Source organism: Nesoenas mayeri (assembly GCF_963082525.1).
Source record: "Nesoenas mayeri genome assembly, chromosome: 5".
Classification (NCBI taxonomy): Eukaryota; Metazoa; Chordata; class Aves; order Columbiformes; family Columbidae; genus Nesoenas; species Nesoenas mayeri.
The window spans coordinates 11,239,558-11,258,534 of record NC_137548.1 but is presented as its reverse complement, the minus strand read 5'-3'; the positions used below and the strand labels follow the sequence as shown (position 1 = coordinate 11,258,534).

At 39.9% G+C, this 18,977-nt stretch overlaps 1 protein-coding gene across 8 annotated transcripts in view; it reads left to right on the top strand.

The window, feature by feature from the left end:
• The window catches only part of MARK3 (microtubule affinity regulating kinase 3), a 63,868-nt gene that overhangs the window by 17,503 nt on the left and 27,388 nt on the right, over window positions 1–18,977 (top strand). For all 8 annotated transcript variants that reach the window (XM_080345000.1, XM_080344999.1, XM_080344997.1 and 5 more), the window contains exons 3-7: window positions 2,678–2,731; window positions 10,126–10,174; window positions 10,802–10,867; window positions 13,091–13,161; window positions 18,653–18,709. In XM_080345000.1, coding sequence (XP_080201126.1) covers window positions 2,678–2,731; window positions 10,126–10,174; window positions 10,802–10,867; window positions 13,091–13,161; window positions 18,653–18,709 — 297 coding nt within the window. The remainder of the gene's footprint in view (window positions 1–2,677; window positions 2,732–10,125; window positions 10,175–10,801; window positions 10,868–13,090; window positions 13,162–18,652; window positions 18,710–18,977) is intronic.

Sequence of the window (18,977 nt, the reverse complement as noted above, 5' to 3'; positions counted from 1 at the left end):
CAAAAATATATGGATCCTTCTGTTTGTTAAAGGCATGCGCTCAGTTAATAGCAAGAAAGTTGAAGTTTCCTAGTGAGACAGGATTCTTTCAGGATTCAAGTCTGACTCTGAGGAATGTATTGTCATCTTCCTTCTGTTCTTCTCTTGGAAAAAGTGAAATTTAAGAGGGAGAAAACATTCTGAATGGTGGCGATTTGGCCAGTTTGCTCAGTGTCTCAACTTGTTCAGATTGCTTTAACTCTCTAATTCAAGCCATGTAGGAGGAATATTTTAAGTCATGTTATTGTGGATGATGAAAACAAAGTTAATTTTAATTCTATTAATAATCTCACACAGAATATCATGGCTGATGCAGCAGTGTCACAGTGTATGTGGACTTGCATTCTTCCAGCCTTGGCCATAGCACACGATGCTTGAAATCATTCCAGATTCACTTTGTGTAGAGAGCAAAGTTTCTGCTTTGGAAGGCAATTTGTTGCTTTAGTAACTGTGCTTAGTGAAATGGAGAATTTTCTTTCTCAGGCTCATCAGAACTATTCTTGAGGGCAGGCTCCCTTTGCCTGGGATTTGGAGACCTTATCAAGGCACCTGAAATTGTTCCCTATTCTGATGATGGGTTCAAGCTCTCAGTCAGTGTTAACACAGTGTTCTCTCGGTGTTCAAGTGGATAGGAATTCTCTAAATTCATCTCGCCTTTAAGGCTATAATTAGTGCCCTGAACAGGCCTATGAGTCTGCCTTTCAGAAAACTGAGGTGTGTACCTTCCCTGGACCTTCAGGGCTGGATTTGTTTGCCAGTGTCTGAGACCTCTCTGATCATTTGGCCCTGATGCACCATGAGAGGGGTCAGCTGTGTTTTGCAGGAACCACATAACTTAAGACTTTGTGGATTGAAACAAGTTTGCGTCTTTCAAAGGTTCACCTGAACGGTAGAACTCAGAACACAAATGCAACTTATTCTGAGTGGAATGCACTTACCGAGCCAACAGCCATCTTCTGTGGCATAGGTAGTCTTGGGACACCGGGTGACTTCCAGATAACATTATCTGCTGTTGAAAAAGGCAGCAGCCACTCTACATCCAGCATGGATTTGTAAGAGATTACAGGAAGTGAATAACTTTGTTACCTACGTTACAGCAGTAGGTAAAAAGGTAGAGATAAAAATCTTGGTTTCGTACACAGCAGCTGATATAAAAATACCTGTTGCTTAATGCGTTAGTTTGTATTTTTGAAGCTATTTCTCAAGCTTTTGTAATGGAATTTTGCCTCAGGAAATAGTGATCTTTAATTTCAGTAGTATACCTTAGAAAAAAACACTCCCTGAAGCAAAACTATTCTTAGATGGCTTCTTGGTGACATCTCATCATATCTTGCATCATGAAAGGCTCAAAATAAGTCTTGAATTTCAGTTTCAGAAAACACCTTATCCATCATATAATTCTGTGATTCACCCAGGTGCTGAACACTGTGTTCCCCTCTTACCCTCTCCATCACGATGAACTATCCATGTGTTTTTGCACTTGAATGTAGGGATATAAATTTACTTTGATGTAAGATATTCTTTATTCCATATGTTGCCAACCCCAAGTTAATGAGATGACAAAGACAGCACGGAGCGATGCAGGGAAATGGGAGCTGTGGCCTGGGAAGGAGCAGTATCAACTGTTTGAGCCAAAAATTCCAGGGAAATTGAAAGCCCTTGCTGTGCACCAGTGAGGTATTATAATCAGCTGAGTTGCAGCATCTTGCCTCTTTGAGAGGCACCATCTCCTTGGCTTCTGTAGTTTTTTCTGGCATGTTCAGTCTCTAATTTAGAAAGGAAAAATACGAATTGGCACATAATAGTAGAAAGATTCCCATTTCCTCTTCTAACTCATCCTGTATCCAAACTGCATTGTACTGGAGCTCATATCTGTTGCCTGTTCATTGCCTCCAATCTTCAGGTTGGGACTAGTTACCATAGTACTGAATTTCTATTTTGCTTATTTTGTGAAATTTTTACATGGTTCTTTAATATTTCTGTGCAGTACTTAGCAAGAAGATGAGAACCAGTAAAGGAATGAACTTGCCGAAATTGTTTTACTACAGTCAATGGGTTTTTGTTAATGCACAAGTAATTTTTCTTCTCATATCCATCAGGGAGCAAATAATTGATTCAAATATTCCATGAATTTCCAAAGCTGAACTTAGTCCTTATAAAATCTGCATAGAATTACTTTCAGTTTGCTCTGAAATCTCTACATTTAGAAGCATCTTCACAAACTGTCAGTGCCCAGTCAGTACTGTGTAATCCGTTGTGTAATTACACTGTGTAAATACTCTCTGTAGGCACATTGTTCTCTATCGGGGCCCCGTCTGGTGTTGGAGCTTCCACTGTAATAAGTGCGATGGTCTTAATGGCAATCAAAAGACTAAGTGAGCTTCTCTCATCTTAATACGCTTAAAATACTAGGGTTATTTCCACTCTCCCATTTAGTTTGTTGCAGTAGAAGTAAGTTAAATTTCAGAGGTTAATTCCAAATGTTTTTAGTTTAAATACGAGTACATAATTTTCTGGAGAAGCTTGAGTGGGTTTTGTGTAGTTTTCATGTTTTCCATTTCTGTTGCTGGATTTGACCATCTTGTAATAATGCTGCATTGTCCAGGTGGAAAATACTGATTATGAACTCTTCCTTTAGGTTGCCATAAAAATAATTGACAAAACACAGCTGAACCCAACTAGTCTACAAAAGGTAGGTTTTTACATTTAATCTTTCAACTTGACTATAACTTGTTTCATTTCCCCACCTCCTTCCATTAACCCTGGGTGCCTGTGCTGGAGAATCTGAAGCATTGCACCTTGTACACATCTGATTACTGTATTTACTGACTAGTTTTGTAACACATATTTTTAACAACTGTGCAGTTGTTCAAGATGAACTCGCACAGAGCTCTAAACTGAGAAAACAGTGGTATCAGCCACTTCCTTTGTCTCCCGAGCATGACTAACTCTGTAGAGAGGACCTTCTTGGTGTGGTGTCACACCCTGTGTCTCCTTCATGCTGGTCACTTTATTAAACTTACAAGTACAAAGCTTATATTCTATCTCTTAAGCTGACCTTGAAAACACTGCCTCTGAACTGGAGGCCAGGCAGTGTCTATGCCTTTCACATAGTTCACAGCAGCAAAGGTGCTGCAGTTTTATGGGACAAATTGGAGCGTGGGTATTCTGGTTTCCTCCCTCTAGCCTCAAATGTTTAATGTGCTGTTACAGTTGTATCGCCTTATCTATTTTAGTAAGTAGTGATAAATCCTACTCTTTCATCAAGCCAGTCTGCTTTGGAGTGCCTGCAGGAAGTACATTTAAATGTCACTTTTACCTAGGACTTTTCTAACTCTGTTCTTTTCAGTGCTGCAAAGGCTTTTTATTTACTTTTGAGTACTTTGATTTAAAAAGCTCCTTGCATATTTCTGTTTGAACGAGAGAATACCCAGAACTTACCTGCAAACAAAATGAAATGGCATAACCAGAGTAAACGGGAGAATATACACATTTGGATTTTATACAAATACTAAAAGGTTCATGTGACTAGATGTTTTTATCAAAATTAATGGTGCAAAAGTAAACTGGAAAAATACACGAAGTTCTTACATTATACAGTTTGGTCGAGAGGCAAAGAATAACCTATGGAAGAAAGCCTCTGTTGTCTGAGCAGGTAACTGACTGGGTAAAAGTAGGTGATGTGGTTCCAGTATTCTCAGAATTTTTTTCAGCTTAATCCATTAAGTTATTGGTAATTTCTGGGTAAGCAGGGAGGAAATTAAATACAGATTAGGTAATATGATGGATTAGATAAAGTTGATTGGTGTGGCAGATCTGTGTGACTTGGAATACCTGAAAAAATTGTTAAATGCTTGAAAAAGAAACAAAAGCTGCATGATATAAAGGGGAGGGGTCAGGGCATGGGAAAAATGGTCAGAGAAAAGTAGAGAGGCTGTGTTTTCAGACAAAAATGTAAAATCTTAATCCTTCACATGGCGTTGTCTTGAGATTGGACCGTAACGCTAGCTTGAGCTCATGTTCCAGGAACAAAGCAAACCTTCTGTACAGCTCACAGGTGTTCACTTGGCAAAGGTTTGCTGCTTGGCCCTTCGGTTCCTGGGTTTCAGCCTGCTTAGTGTCCACTCGTGTCTCCACCTCCGTTGTAATGTTTTTATTTATAAAATTAGATTAGATTGGAAAGTGTGATTTGTAAATTGGTCTTGTCTACCACTGAGTTTCTTAAATGGGAGTCTGGAAGAATAGTACAAAAGAAAAGGATAGAAATTAGATCAGATTTGGGGAGTGCAACTGCTAATGTGCTCTCTCTAAGCTCATTTGTTACATGAGCCCGGAAATGATTTCATGAGGTATGTGAGTGTTCTCAATTCAAAAACTGAAAGTAATTTTCTTAAAATTAAATGCCTGCTTGTCATAGTAAGCAGAGTGAATGCACAATGCAATACTTACCAATATTGCACAATCAAGGTTTTGGTTGGTTTTAGGCTTTTTTGGAAGCCCTTGCCCCTTTTCCCCCAGCACAGTCAGCAGTGCCACAGCCTCAGTGCATCTGAAGCCCCTGCAACCTGTAGATGCAGGGAACGCTAAGACTGAAATGCTTCAGATCTTGCACTTCTAGAGAGACCAATAAAATATTTGAGGTCTGGTGGGGCAGGAAGGACCGTGCTGGGAAGAGGGTGTGGTGTATGGTGTCTGAGCTGTGGCAGAGCCGTGTAGCCTGCTCGTCCTTAGGTGGGGAAAACAAATGGTGATTAAAGGCTGCTGGTTCTGATTTCTTTGTATTACGTCATCCACACCGATACTTCAGCCAGCAGGACTAGGCCACAGTACTTGGCACTGGTGAGGCCCCACCTGGAATTCTGTGTTCAGTTTTGGGCCCCTCATCATAAGAAAGACGTGGAGGTGCTGAAGAGAGTTCAGAGAAGGGCAGCAAAGCTGGTGAGGGGCCTGGAGCACGTGTCTGGTGGGGAGCAGCTGAGGGCACTGGGGCTGTTCAGCCTGGAGAAAAGGAGTCTGAGGGGAGACCTTATCGCTGTCTGCAACTACCTGAAAGGAGGTTGGAGCGTGGAGGGTGTTGGTCTCTTTTCCCAAGTAGCAAGCGATAGGACAAGAGGAAATGGCCTCAAGTTGTGCCAGGGGAGGTTCAGATTGGATATTAGAAAAAAATTCTTCCCGGAAAGGGTTGTCAGGCACTGGAACAGGCTGCCCAGGGAAGTGGTGCAGTCACCATCCCTGGACGTGTTTAAAAGGCATTTAGACGAGGTTCTTAGGGACATGGTTTAGTGCTAGAGTTAGGTTATGGTTGGACTCGATGATCCTGAGGGTTTCCTCCAAATGAAATGATTCTATGATTCTAGCTGCCAGAAGGAAGTTAACCTCGTTAAGGCCTTGCTTTGATTCCCACAGCAGTAATTCTTGGTCTGCCCCCGCAGCGAGCTCCGGGCAGCTGCACTCCCCACAGCTCCACGTGGAACGGTCGGGTTTCTCCGCCGCTGAGGAAGCCTGTGGTAGCCACACGCAGGGGCTCTTAGCTGTTGGTTTAGGACCTAATTACTACTCTGCTGCTCCTTCTTAGCAAAAAGGAAACTGTAAGCGGTGCTTCCCTGCTTTGAAAGAAAAGGGAGTTCTTAGAGCTTTTTTCCCATGCCGGTGGTGTTAGTCATGATCACTGCTCTCCGCAAAAGTACTTGTGTACCCCATTCCAGTGAGTATCAGTCTCACTGGAAACAAGTTCTGATGCTACAGTAGTTCAGTTCCTCCTAAACAACAACAACAAAAAGTTTGTTTGTTTTTCTCTTTTGAATTAGCAATGCCGTTATATGCAAGTTTTTTTTTTTTACCGAGCCCACGTAATAGCATTAAATCATTTCTCATTTCCTATTTTAGAACTTGGCTCCTCAGCCAAATATTTTTGTTCGTTGTGTGCAGATGTTTTGCCACTTGTTTTGGCCATTTTTTGTTGAAGCTTTTTAGAGTTCTTAAACATCAATTTTAACGCGGACCATGTTTCTGACCATAGGTCAATCAGTACTTTAAAAACTGCAAGAAAGGGCTGAGAATTTCAAATTCCCAGGCTTTTCTGTTTATAAAAAGTGTTTTTTCTGTTGTCAAGTTGTGGTTTGTTTGAAGCAAACTTGTATTGTATAAAAGCTTCCTGCTTGAGGCTCCTAATCATATGTAGGGCATGTTTCAGTGAGCACTTACCAGGAGCACCCTAATACGCAGGTCAAGCTCGAGCCGAGTTGGGACAAGATCTTGGGAAAAGCCCCCGCTTTGTGGGGAAGGAGGCCAGGTTATGTTAATGCTCCATGCCTGGCAAGTGCACTGACTTGCTTTTTAGCAAACTTTTTTATTGTTATTATTATTTTTATTATTTTTGAAATAATTTGTTACTGAAACTTTTGCAATAGCTAATGCAGGAACACATATTCTGTCTTTCACTGTGTTCAGAGAGAGCTGGCTTAAAAGATGGGTCCTTCTTTCCCCTCACTCCCTTGTTGTTTCAGATGTGTCAGCATATTAAAGTTCAAGTAAAACTGATTCAAGATTATTACTCAGTATGTGTCTGTGCTCCATTGCTGGTTTGTTGGGTTTTTTTTCACTCAGTTTGTTGGCCAGCAGCATTAATTAAATGTAATTCTTTCCCAATATCTAACGTGGCTTACAGTCAAAGGACCAAGACCACAACAAAGCTGAAAGCCATTTGTTTGGCAGACTAAGGATGTTTGTCTTTGCCTAGAAACATTTATAGAGCTCCTGTTGACGGAAAGTGAGCTATTCAACAAGTTGGGAGTAGTTTTTAATCTCGGTATTAGAAATTAAACTGATAAGCACTGTTTTCAGTTGTTTGTCTGCCCCTATGATCTCATAATGACAATGAAGTTCCTAAAGCTTGGAAAATTATTTTCTGGATTGAGAACCTTCACACTGCATCTTCTGATGTTACACCTTCTTCTGCGTTCCTGTGGCAGAGAACCTCACATGTATGGGCTTTTATCGTACCTGGCTGTTTGCAGTGAATGTTACTGCATGATTTTAATTACTGCTTCATTTGCTAAGAAGTTGAGGCACATAATATTTTGGAGGAGTAAAATCTGGGAAAACCGTGTGGAAGTTATATGATGGTTTACATTTTATTTCTTTGTCAGAAATAGAGAATAACACATAATACAGTGTCAAGTATTCACATATGTCCCCCTGGAAATTGCCATCTGTGTCAAAACTCTACACATAACATTTAAACTGACTAAGGGAGCACAGTCTGAAGTGCATTTATCTAACTAACAGTCTAATAAAGAATTTGGTGGTGGCTGTATTCTGTTCTCAAGTATTTTTGTTTTTAATTTCCTCTGAGACAAAAATAGTCTCTTTCAAAAAAGTTTGTTTCTAGTCACCCACTTCAACAAATGGCTCATATGTAGAAGCTACATTTTGACATGCTTCATTGGGGTTAGTAATGCAGACTAGTTGTCTTGTGGACCAGTGTTATATTTAGGACAGCCCAAAATGTGGTATAAGCCTGACTTTATCGCATTAGACCATCAAAAACTGGAGGAAGCAGCTTGCTCTAGCCAAGTCAGCATACTTTATTAAAAGAAAAAAACAGAGTAATGAATATATTCATTTACATTATAATATTGTGAATTTTGGCCTCTTTTTTACTGTCTTAATCTATGTTGCTCTTGGTTGACTGTTCTTGTTCGATGGCACCAATGATGACTCCCTATATTCCCATACTTGATTACTTGATCAGTTAATCCTAATTGCATTTAGGCAGCTTGTCATCTACTGAAGCGTCAGGCACACAGACCTGGATAATGATGACAAGATAATTAAAAGTATTTGTGTGTTCAGGCAGTGTGCCATTCACAGCCATGGCTGTAGCGTGGGGCAAAAGATCTATTGGGCAGCGCAATGGGGATTGCTCCCCAAATTCTACCCTTCGACGGAACATCAGAAAGCAGAGAATGGTTAGAACAACTGTTTTCCAGATTGTGTTCCCCTTCCCCCTGCTTATTTATTTAAATCTCAACCTCCACATTTTATTTTACTAAAAGACACAAATGCACAAGGATTTTATTTTGTTGATTCTTTGGTTGTTTTCTGTTTGTTTCCTATGTCTCACTTCTTTTTTTCTGCTTTTATTGAGTAAGTACACCTACAGATTTTTGAGTCGTTAGCCATACATGTAGCCATACTAAATGTTTTCACTTTATCTGAAATCTGACCTGAGGCAAATCTTGCAGCAGCACTTTTTGCTTCCTTGCTGTTAATAACAATGCTGGTATCTCTTACTTGCTTTCGTTCTGCTTCAGTCTCTTCAGAGATCAATACGATCTGCTAGGTTACTGGTATTCCTGTAGAAGTTGGCGTTTAGATTTATAACAAAACCTCTTAAATACTCCCACGGTTTGAAGCATGCTGTTAGAAAATAATCAGGACTTAAGAGCATAAACCCTCTGGAGTCTGGGGCTGGCATGGGGGGAGCTGCGGAAGGAGAACAGCTACACACTTGACTGCCATATAGCGACTGCTGAAAAAGAGAATTATTTGGGTTTTCCAAATACAATAGTATTTGGACTTCAGGCTTTTTGCAGTTATTTTTTATCTTGGGTCTTTTCTGGGAGCAGAAGTGAGACTACTTTTACTTCATCTGCTATTAATGACTTTCATTAAAAGCAATGTTTTATATTACAGTAACAACAACCATGGCATTTTTGGTATTACACTTACAGGCTTATGTGCATCTTTTAATCATCTTTTGCAGAAGGGGGTTTTCAGAGGTGAAAATAATTAACAGCTGATAGTTGACAGACTTTTTTGTTTGTGCTTTGTTGAATGCTGTTCCCATATTGTGGTCCAGTTGCCGAAGGACGGAGTCTACTCTGTATGACAGGCAAAGTTGAACTCTTTGGAAATAACTACTCAAGCAAGACCCTCATCACATGGGTATTGGTGTCGTGGGAGGGTTTGGAACAAGTTCCTTACAATCAGCGTGTGGTTTCTGGATGTGGCACCATTAGTGTTACCCTGCAGCTTGAAGTGGGCACTTGTGCTCCCTCACCACCCATCCTGCCAAAGCAGATGTGCTGGGGTGGGCAAGAGGGCTGCAAGAGAAAACTCAGGAAATGGAGTGTGTTTGTTTGGAGGAGTTGTGTGTTTTGTGAGATTTTCTGTTAAATTCTTTCCTGGACCTTGTGCTCGGTCTGGGTTAACACCAATACTTCCAGACGGGGAGGTGGTACCATCCTCTTGCATGGGAAGGTGGATGGTGAATTTGAGACTGTACCCTTGAAGTAATGGTGTTTCTTCTGTCTGCTGGGCATTGTTGGGTCAGGAAAACACCGTTTGCGTTCTGCCCTATTAATTTTGGCAAGTACGTTCAGCACGTTGTACTGGCTGAGCAGGCTTGGACAGTCAGCGGAGCTGCAGGGACAAACCCCGGGCTGGATGCTGCTGCGCCTCGGTTGCCTTGTGAGAAGACTTGCGAAGGGCTGAGGGGGAGCCTTGCCGGCCCATCTCTCCTTCAAACTTGCTCCAGTTGGGTAACACTTTGTATGGTATAAGCAGTTGATCTTTCACCTGTGAGTTCCTGTGTGGCACAGTAATTCCATGACTCTAACAAAGTACTGAAGAGTGTTGGATTCACATGAGTAGCGTAGTGCAGCGGTCTTCAAAATACACTCTGGTGAGGTTTCATGAAACTTTGGAAACAGAATTTTCCATGAAGGGGTGAAAGCTGGTGTGAGATGTACTGGCCAGCAAGAAGCTGCATGGGCTTGTATTGATCTTCTGGCCCCAAAAGTCTGCGAACAACAGGGCTATGGTCACTTCTGTTCTGAGCCATCTGGAGCGCTTCTGGGTGTCTCCAGAGGTTTGAGGTTTGATTTCTTTGGGGAGGGGTGTCAGAAGAAGCAGGTGCTTAAATGTTCCCTCCAATAAGTGCTTATTTCATGAACTTCATTGAAATGCTAATAGTAATATTTACCTTTTGCGTTTACATAAGTATATCAAAATGATCAGACTTCAAGAAGAATGGGCGTTACCTGTCTTGTTAACTTATTTCATGTTTTATGTTTATTTCAGCTCTTTAGAGAAGTAAGAATAATGAAGATCTTAAATCATCCAAATATAGGTACCTTCTTTCTTTCACATAATTTCCAACTGAAGAAATGTTAGCTTTTTCACTGTTAAAATAGTTGTGGTATGAGTTTAAAAGATGGTTCTTCACTAGGGTGTCAATTTACTGTAAAGTATCAGTAATAAATACTTTTTCAGAGCTGTGTACTTAAAAAAGGTTTTGGTCCATTTAAACATAGCTAACTGATAATTTTGCTTCTTTTGAGTAAAATATTGATTTTGACTAAATTCAGGCTGTCATTAAAAATAAGTATATACCAAAATGAAGAAGTGGTCAAGAAGTTGTTCAGGTTTAGACATTTAAATGATGTAGTATTGTCAACAAACTGACAGACAACTCATTTGTGACCATGTACGCCAGTTTAGTGCATAAAAATGGCTATAGCTGATGCTCAAATCTGTGGAAATTCTGCTTAATTTAGTTGCTTTTCTCATGTAACAGAAGAAAGTGTTGTTTCTTGGGAAAATGTTGTTCTGTATGAGTTGACCAAATGTGTTACCATATTTTCCATTTAGACAGGAAATACTTCTTTAGAGTAATAGTTTGATATTGTCGAGCAGCAAGCAAATAGTGAGGCTTTTTGTTGTTTGTTTTGTGTTTTTTCCTGGTTTTCTTTTCTAGTGAAGCTATTTGAAGTCATTGAAACTGAAAAAACTCTCTATTTAATAATGGAATATGCAAGTGGAGGTGAGTACCTCTCTGCTGTGATGTAGCATGGAAACAAATTGCCAAGTGGGAGAAAGCCCTTGTTTTCTTTTAAGTGTTGCTGTCTTTTTCAGCAAATGTTAATGTCATGATAGTGTAAAATCTTAAGAAAAATCTTTAATATTTTCTGGTACTTCTTTGGGCAATGTAATTAATTATAGCTTGTAAACCAGCTTCTGAACTTGTTTCAACTTAGCAACATTTGCTTTGTTTTCACAACTCAAATTTAATGGGAATCTTTATTTGGGCATCAATTGTTCCTGTCTGTAACAAATGCCAGCCTTCTCAATTTATTGTATTCAGCTCCCTGCACGAGTATTGCAACTTCTGTTTTTTAGATGTTGATGACATTTGATGTATCTTAATCACAGACTTGCTTCTGTCGAGAATTGTTAGGCTTAGCCTTATGCCATTTCAGGAGGAACTTAAACATTTCTTCCTGATTGCAGGGCGGGGGTGGAGGGGGAAGAGCACGGATCGTGCAATGTCAGGTATTTTCACCAGAGCTAGAATTAAGCTATTTGGCCTTAACTTACTCCTTGCTGGCTAAAACTTAATAGCCCTCAGTTTGTCAATGTGACCCTTTAGCATCAGCAGCTGGGAATCTCAAATATTTGAGGCTTTTCTTTAGTTCTGGGAGGGAGATACAGAGATGACTTCTCTGAGAAAATTGGCATTGAATTCTGACTCTGACACTACGTTATGTGGAGTTTAATGAATTACTATGAATCGGGTTATGATTCTCTACCCTCCTATGTTTTCTTGTAGCAGCTTCCTAAATGATCAGACAAGATTTGTCTAAACAAACTAAGTTGGTACAATACCATTAAAATATTAGCTAGCACAGGTGTTTGTAGAGGCATCTTTGTGCTGTTTGATGGTACCAGACTTAATAGTGAAGTCCTGTTGCCATCTAGTGATTATCTTCTGGGAGGTAGAAGGGCCAGCGGTTCTCTAAAGCGCCCAGGATCTTTCTTAGGGTGATGGAGAGACAGGTACCATACCAGTGTAAAAGGCCATGAGCAGGACCCTTCACACATGCCATGGTGTGCAAGACGGGGATGGCCGGAAATCTTGGTGGCAGGCAGCGGTTTCCCAGATTTTGTCTTTATCAAGATACTGGTCACGCATGATGCACATGGGGTCTGTCGCTGCAGGATGAAAGAAACTATGGCTATAACTGCAACGCTGCGTAAATTTGGGATAATTTTTTATCTGGCATCGTTTTTCCTGTATTATGAAGAAGTGTTCAGGTTTATTCCTTCAAGGTTCTTGAGGAAACAGCTGTGTAATACGGCTAAGAGAGGTACCTGAGCTGAGTATTAAATAATGCACTACAGAGGGAAGTAAGACTGTTTTGTAGAAAATCCTGACATGCCCTTGGATTACTCAGTTGTTGCTTTTCCTGCTGTATGGCTCTGGGTGTTTTATTCAAATTTAGTGGAGTTGCTTCTTTTAAAAACTAAATGTGAAGTTACTCAGCTCTTCCCTTGTGTGGTGGTGATCTACAAAACTGTTTCCTTGCTCAGTAGAGAATATTTAGATATTTGATCAACTTCTGAAGTTTTTATTGATTTTTGCATATTAGCAAAGAATTTTTAAAACTGCATATTAGTCTGTATTTGTAGGAGTTCTTATGTACATGGCTATTGCTTTTTAGTAAAGAAAGTCTCCCATGCTCTCACAAACATGTCAGTGTTTCATAGGCCGCTTGGCTGCACCTAAAGCTCAAACACTGTAGTCTGTATTGATGTGCTATTAAACTGCCAGATTAATTTATAGGGAAAAAAATCCCAAACACAACAGATCTTTAGTACTGTTTCAATCTCCATCATCAGATGTTGTCACATACGAAGATTTTTTTAAGGCAAAAGAAACCCTTGTGAGAAAGTCTGTGAAGGGGTACATGTCATCTTTATTTACAAAACAGAAGTACTCTGCTCAATTTCTATCATAAATAATTGGAAGGAAATGTGTGGCTTTTTTTTTCCTCTGTATCCAGTCATTCATTAAGTCTTGTTATATTCTTGTATAAGAGATAACAGTACAGTAAATTGCATAGCAGCTGTGCCTTGTTCGCTTGAGCTAACCTCTCATCATAACCTTGAAGTACAGTCTTTCCAGTGAAGCTGCTGTGGGCAACTGCTAGAGAAGAAACTCTGTGTTCTGAAATTGTCATTAATGGATCTCATTATTGAATTGTAGGGGAAGTGTTTGACTATCTGGTTGCACATGGAAGAATGAAGGAAAAGGAGGCTAGAGCTAAATTTAGACAGGTATGTATAACATTCCTATACATCAGCTCTCCCCCCCTCACTGCTTCCCGTTTTTAATGCTGAAATGAATAAAACAGCTGTCCTTTGCATTTGATTTCTAGCAGTGTCAGCATGTTGTGGACTTGTAGCCCAGAGTGAGAAAAAACTTGAATTGCAGTAATACATCGAAGGGGTTAGCAGTCCGTTCAGTGGTGCCAGTTTACTTAGTGCTGCGTGCCAGAGCGTCCAGGAGTGCCAGAACACAGTGGCTCCTTCGTTTGGAAGTGTATTCCGTTCCAAAATTCATTTCCTCTGGGTTGATTTCATGTGTCCTTAGATCAGCTGGTCTGTAACCTTTGGGGAGTTATTCAAATGTAACAGGCTACAAACAGGCCAGTTTCAAAACGCAGGTACTGCCTGTAACAGGCATCCGTTCACATCCTCCTGCTTACATGAAAAGATGCAGTTTAATAGTTGTTCTAAAAAGTCATGGAAAAGTAATTTCTAGGCTTGTTAATTTAGCTTTCTTTATGATGGATAAACTAGCCCTGCAAAGATATTGGAATTTCATTGATTCGTAAAAAGCATTTCCATTCTACAGTGTTGAACATAACCACGTATTTTTGCATTACTAATTAAAATCCATATGCTCTTGTAGCATCTATAGTTTCATTTTCATTCAACTGGTCTGACTGTTTTCTCCTCTTGTGCAGAAATTTGTAAATGCCTATGTTACTTTCATCCCTTGGGTCACTTGAATAACCTAGATAATGTTGTGAAAAGTAATAAATATCCAAATTATGCTCCTGCTTAATGACACTTTAAAATAATGAAGGGACAAGAGTGTTTTATTGAACAATATCTAGGGTTTTTGAACTGGTGAATTACGGCAATGATGTGACAGTCGGATTCACTGTTGAAAGGGGGGGGGCTCCAATAGCTTCACTTCTTAAGCGCAGCCATACAGGAGTAGAAAAAGTTTGATAAAATATACGAAACTTCCAGGAAATTTATTAATGACTTTCACAAAATACCTGGTAAAGAAAACTTTTACACTTCTCTAGTGTGGGTAGTGTGACAGAAAGGAACAATTTGGGAACTAGGAAACTGTGCCACAACTGTTTTGGTCCCTCCATCTCATATAGTAAGAATTGTGTGAAAGCGGTATAAACAATAAGCTCAAAAGTAGCAATGGAAGAAAAAACAGAAACCTATTTAACCCAACATAAGGAAACAACATAAGCATTTCTGTGAAATCCTTGTTCCTTTGTTTTCTCTCGTCTCTTTAAATCTTGTATTTACCCTCTTTTGGAAGGAAAAAAAAAATAAATCCCAAAATACCAACCACCAGACACAGCACCAGAAACCAACCTAGCAAAGCAACCCCCCTCCCCCCCAAAAAAATGACCTGCAGATTTCCTATCACCAGAATTGATTTATGATTGCTGGAGTTATACAGCTTAATAATACTAAGGAAAATTTTTCTTCTTTAACAAAATCTTATATGTCTTTTTAAAGCTGCTTCCCTCCTTTTCATAGTCTATCAAGTAGAGAACTTTCCTTTGTGATTGCAGGTTTCCGATATGTGTTTCTGTGCTGTGTTAGAGCAGATGTGATGGGTTGTGGAGCAGTCATTCCCACTTCACCCGTCTCTTCCAAATCCCAGACTGTTGCTTTGCTCTTTGTAATGTCACTTGAAGAGCTTCACAGTAACTTGAGAGGGTTTGCTGTTCTCTTTCAGCTGTGAACTTGAAAAACTTCTGCTGCTATGGTACTCTGCTGTTTGTCTTCAGTTTCTTTGATCAGGAGTTGTGTGGAAAAAGATTTTGCAGTAATTCCATTCAAATTGCACATTTGTTCAACAGCTATTTTTTTTTTCCTAACAATTTGATTCTCCTTTAAGTGAAAACTTGTGGAAACAGGTCAAACATGTTTTACAGGTACATCTAGTACTTAATTTTATGGGATTATGTGGGTAGTACAGGATATATGTAACTTCATTTTTCAAAATACAAATGGAAGGAATTTAAAAGGCAGTTATCCGCTGAGCTGGGTATTGGATATATCAAGAGTTGATGTTTTTATGTATTTCAGATTCTTAGCTTGATTTTTTTTTTTTTACTTGGTACCTTAGTAGACTAAATGCTGTTTGTAAAGATATATAGATGGCCTCACTTGAATCCACTGAAGTACACAAAAGCATGTTTTCAGTTTCTTCTTACAAGCCTTGTTTCCTGGCGCAGGCAGTTGTGCTCTGTCCTCCCTCGACAGCCGACTTCCCAGCTACCAACCTCAACCAGTTTGAGAGAACTGGCATCTCCCTTGATGGGAGGTTCTTGAGAACCTCAGAAGCACAAGCGCCTGCAAAAGAAAGAATCCTAGTAGTAACCTGGGGAGAGAAACTATAGCACGAGCTCCTTGTGCTTTGCTAGAGAGAAGAGCACGCGTGCAGGACAGGAGTGAGGCAGCTTTGATCAGAGCTTGGCATTTATTAGACACTAGGACTCTGTGGGACGGTGTCAAAGGAAACTGAGTCTTACTGGGTTTACAGGTCATAAAACTATTCATTTCACCTTACTGTAGACCCAGAATAGCTTCATACAGCTTTTAGCCATTGTTGGAGGTAAAATGCTCTCTGTAGAGCTTTCATCTGATTCACTGCAGCTGTTCTTACATTAGACAGGCACTTACGACAAAATAAGGATTTTTTTGAAATTCAGTAACTGTTTTAACAGGCGGCAGCTCTCTTTAAACTGAAGAAACAGTTGTGCTGCAGTATTGAGCTTAGTTCCTACAATAGGTTGTATTATATCACGTTTTCAGATCATGTTTCTTTTTCAGTAGATGTGATTTCTGCATCAAACACTTGTGCTTTAGCTGGGGAGGCACTTCCTCTCCAGCAGGCACAGAGCAGAATTTGGTAATTCTCCCCTCTTTGTTTGTTGGACAAAAACCACAATATTTTTGTCCGTTTTGTTACACATACTTAAGGTTGTTAGCAGGAAAAAAAGAATGTAAAAGGCGGTGATCATATTATTCCAGTCACGCTTGACAAGGAACACAGGAGAGGGTACAAACACTAAAAATACAGCCATGCTCTGCAGTTCTCCATTTCAAGCTCCTTTTGTGCAACCATGTGTGAGAAATTCATATCCAGAACATTTTGCATTCTTAATGTCACTTAGTTTTTCTTTCCCTGTTACAGGCTTCCAAGCAGTTCTAGTTCAATGTTACCATCCTTTTCCCATAGAAAAATCTGCCCATCTGGATAAGAATGAATGCAAAAATGGGAAGCCAAGACTCCAGGCAGGGAGTCTCCTAAAATCCATGCGTATTAATTCCCTCTCTTCCTTTACTGCAGCCGAATAGATCTGGCGTCCTTCTGTCTTCCCACTGTTTGCCTGCAGAAGCAGTTCAGAATTTTTAATGCTGGTAGATGTCAGGACAGATCTTGGAAAACAGAAAAATCCACAGATACATTGTACTTGTATGTTCCAGTTAAGAAACAAAATACTTGTGGCAATGTGGAAGGGACCTTTAGAGGTCATTTATCTATCCTTTTGTCATTTAATCCTTACGAAGAATGGTTTGTCTGCCTGGAGATAACTTGTTCTAACTTGTCCTTTAAAGCCTATGATTACACAGAGTTTCAAAATCCCTCCCAAGAAATGTATTCCAATGCTCCAGTTGCTACCTCTAGCAAAATGATCGGCTGTTTCTTCCCCTCTTCTCCTCACCTGCCAAGTGTCAGCAGATTTCTCACACTCCAGTAGACTTGGATTGAGGGGGCTGTCGATGGAAATCATGATGGAAGGGGAAGACAAGGCACTCGATCCAATGCAGCCGTGCTTTGTGCTGTTTTTCATTCAGTTTTGACGGCTGTTCGTCAATGATTAATGTCATACCCACTGCATTATTTCCCTTCCATTTAGAGCGGACTCACCTCTGCAGTCTCCGTGCTGTCCTGTTGCAATGCAGAGTAGTTGTAAAGCATCTCCAAAGGAAACTGCTGATTGATCGTCTGCTAGACCTTCTGCTCTTAGAGTAAAAGCAGTTCAGGAGCGAATGGTACAGTGCTGTGTCTGTGCAGTCCCAGATAAAGCTCGAGGTGTTTGTTGTGCTGTCAGCCTTGGGGGAGCCTGCAGTGTGAGCAGAGAGGAAAGGAAGGAAAACCAAATAGATGATACAAGTGGTGGTGTGCAGGAACTTGAGTGGTTTCAGTAACTGTGAAAAGCTGAACTCGGAGTCTGAAAAAGGGAGACAATATATAAAGGAACAAAGAAAAACAAAGTGAAAGTATAGGGAATGGAAATACTTCAACTTTTCTTACACTGCTTTGTTTCTAAGGTGACATTCTGCACGTATGTGTGATTCAATAGCACAGGGACACAAAGATCATAATATTGGTGCTTAAGTTACAAATGGAAAATTGACGGGTAGGCCAGTTGTTTGGCCTACCAAGAACCTTACTTTCACCTTCCCTGAGCACTGAGAGAGAAAACCATTGCTGCTTACCAGTACAGGACGAGCATTACGCTAAGTTGGGTGGTCTGATCGTGAGTTATTTTTGTAACAGCAATGGTACCTTATCTTTCAGTGTTGGAAATCTTCTTAATTTTGAATGAAGAATGGAAATGCATTTATTTAAGCATAGTTATTACAGTAAATTATGTTTTATGTGCAGTCCCACTTATTTTAAGAAGACAGCATCAATTCTGACCACGTATGCATGACAATAAAATGTGTTTGACCACATTTGTGATCATGTAACAATAAGACTTCATCCAGCTTTTCCATACATGTAGAGTTCTGCAGCAATGTTTATGACTCTAGAGCAATGTACTAGGACACTGTACTGTGTAAAGAGCTCCTACAGTTTACTGTATAAAGCAGGAAAAACTTAATGATGTTTGGAAATTAGGAGAAATAATTCTGTTACATTTGAGACACAGAGAGTATTTTCCATGGAGTTTGCTACTCTTATACAGTGTACAAAGTATAATAAGACATTTGCACTTATCAGATGTCTGTCAGGTGCACAGTTGCTTCTCACTGCGCAGGTTTTGACAAACAAGCAGTTTCCCAGTTCTTTCTGCAGTAGCTGAGCCCATTTCTTACCCTTTTCTCTCCATGCTGTGACATGAAAAATCACCTTTGGAGGGGGACTGGAAAACTTCAGTCTAGAGTGAAAGCTTTTATAGCTGTGTACAGTACTGGAATGGAAATACTTCAGTAACCTTTCTAAAAGTCATTGCTTTTACTGGTCTATAATTAGCCACACAGGAAAGACAAAATCTTCTTTCAAGTATAGTAGAAACCAAATAGATCAAATAACAAACACCTAAGTTATTTAGCAGCTTTCCCCCAAATGCACTGGTCACTGTGGTAGTTGGTCATGTGGCTCTGAGTGGATAAGTACATGGCAACTTTAGTAATAAATATTGAACTTTTTGATTAGAACTCATGTCTCTTTGAAATGTCACTTATATAATTGGGCTTGTTTTCTATCCAGATAGTATCTGCAGTGCAGTATTGCCATCAAAAGCATATTGTTCATAGAGATCTCAAGGTGAGTAGGAAAAAGTGTGTGAAATGTGTGGCAGCCTCTGTATCTGTGGGTGTGATCTTTATTGTGTGGATAAAATGTAGTGTATAGTAAGCTTTCCTTTGTGGGTGGTTTTGTTGTGGGTTTTTTGGGTTTTTTTGCATGTGTTATAGCAAGTTTTGAGGAATGTTTACAGTATAGAACCATTTCAAATAAAAGGAAGAGGATTTGTAAGACTTTCAAATATAGAAATTTAATGGCTGCTAAAAGATAATCTCTCACCCTGTGGTCA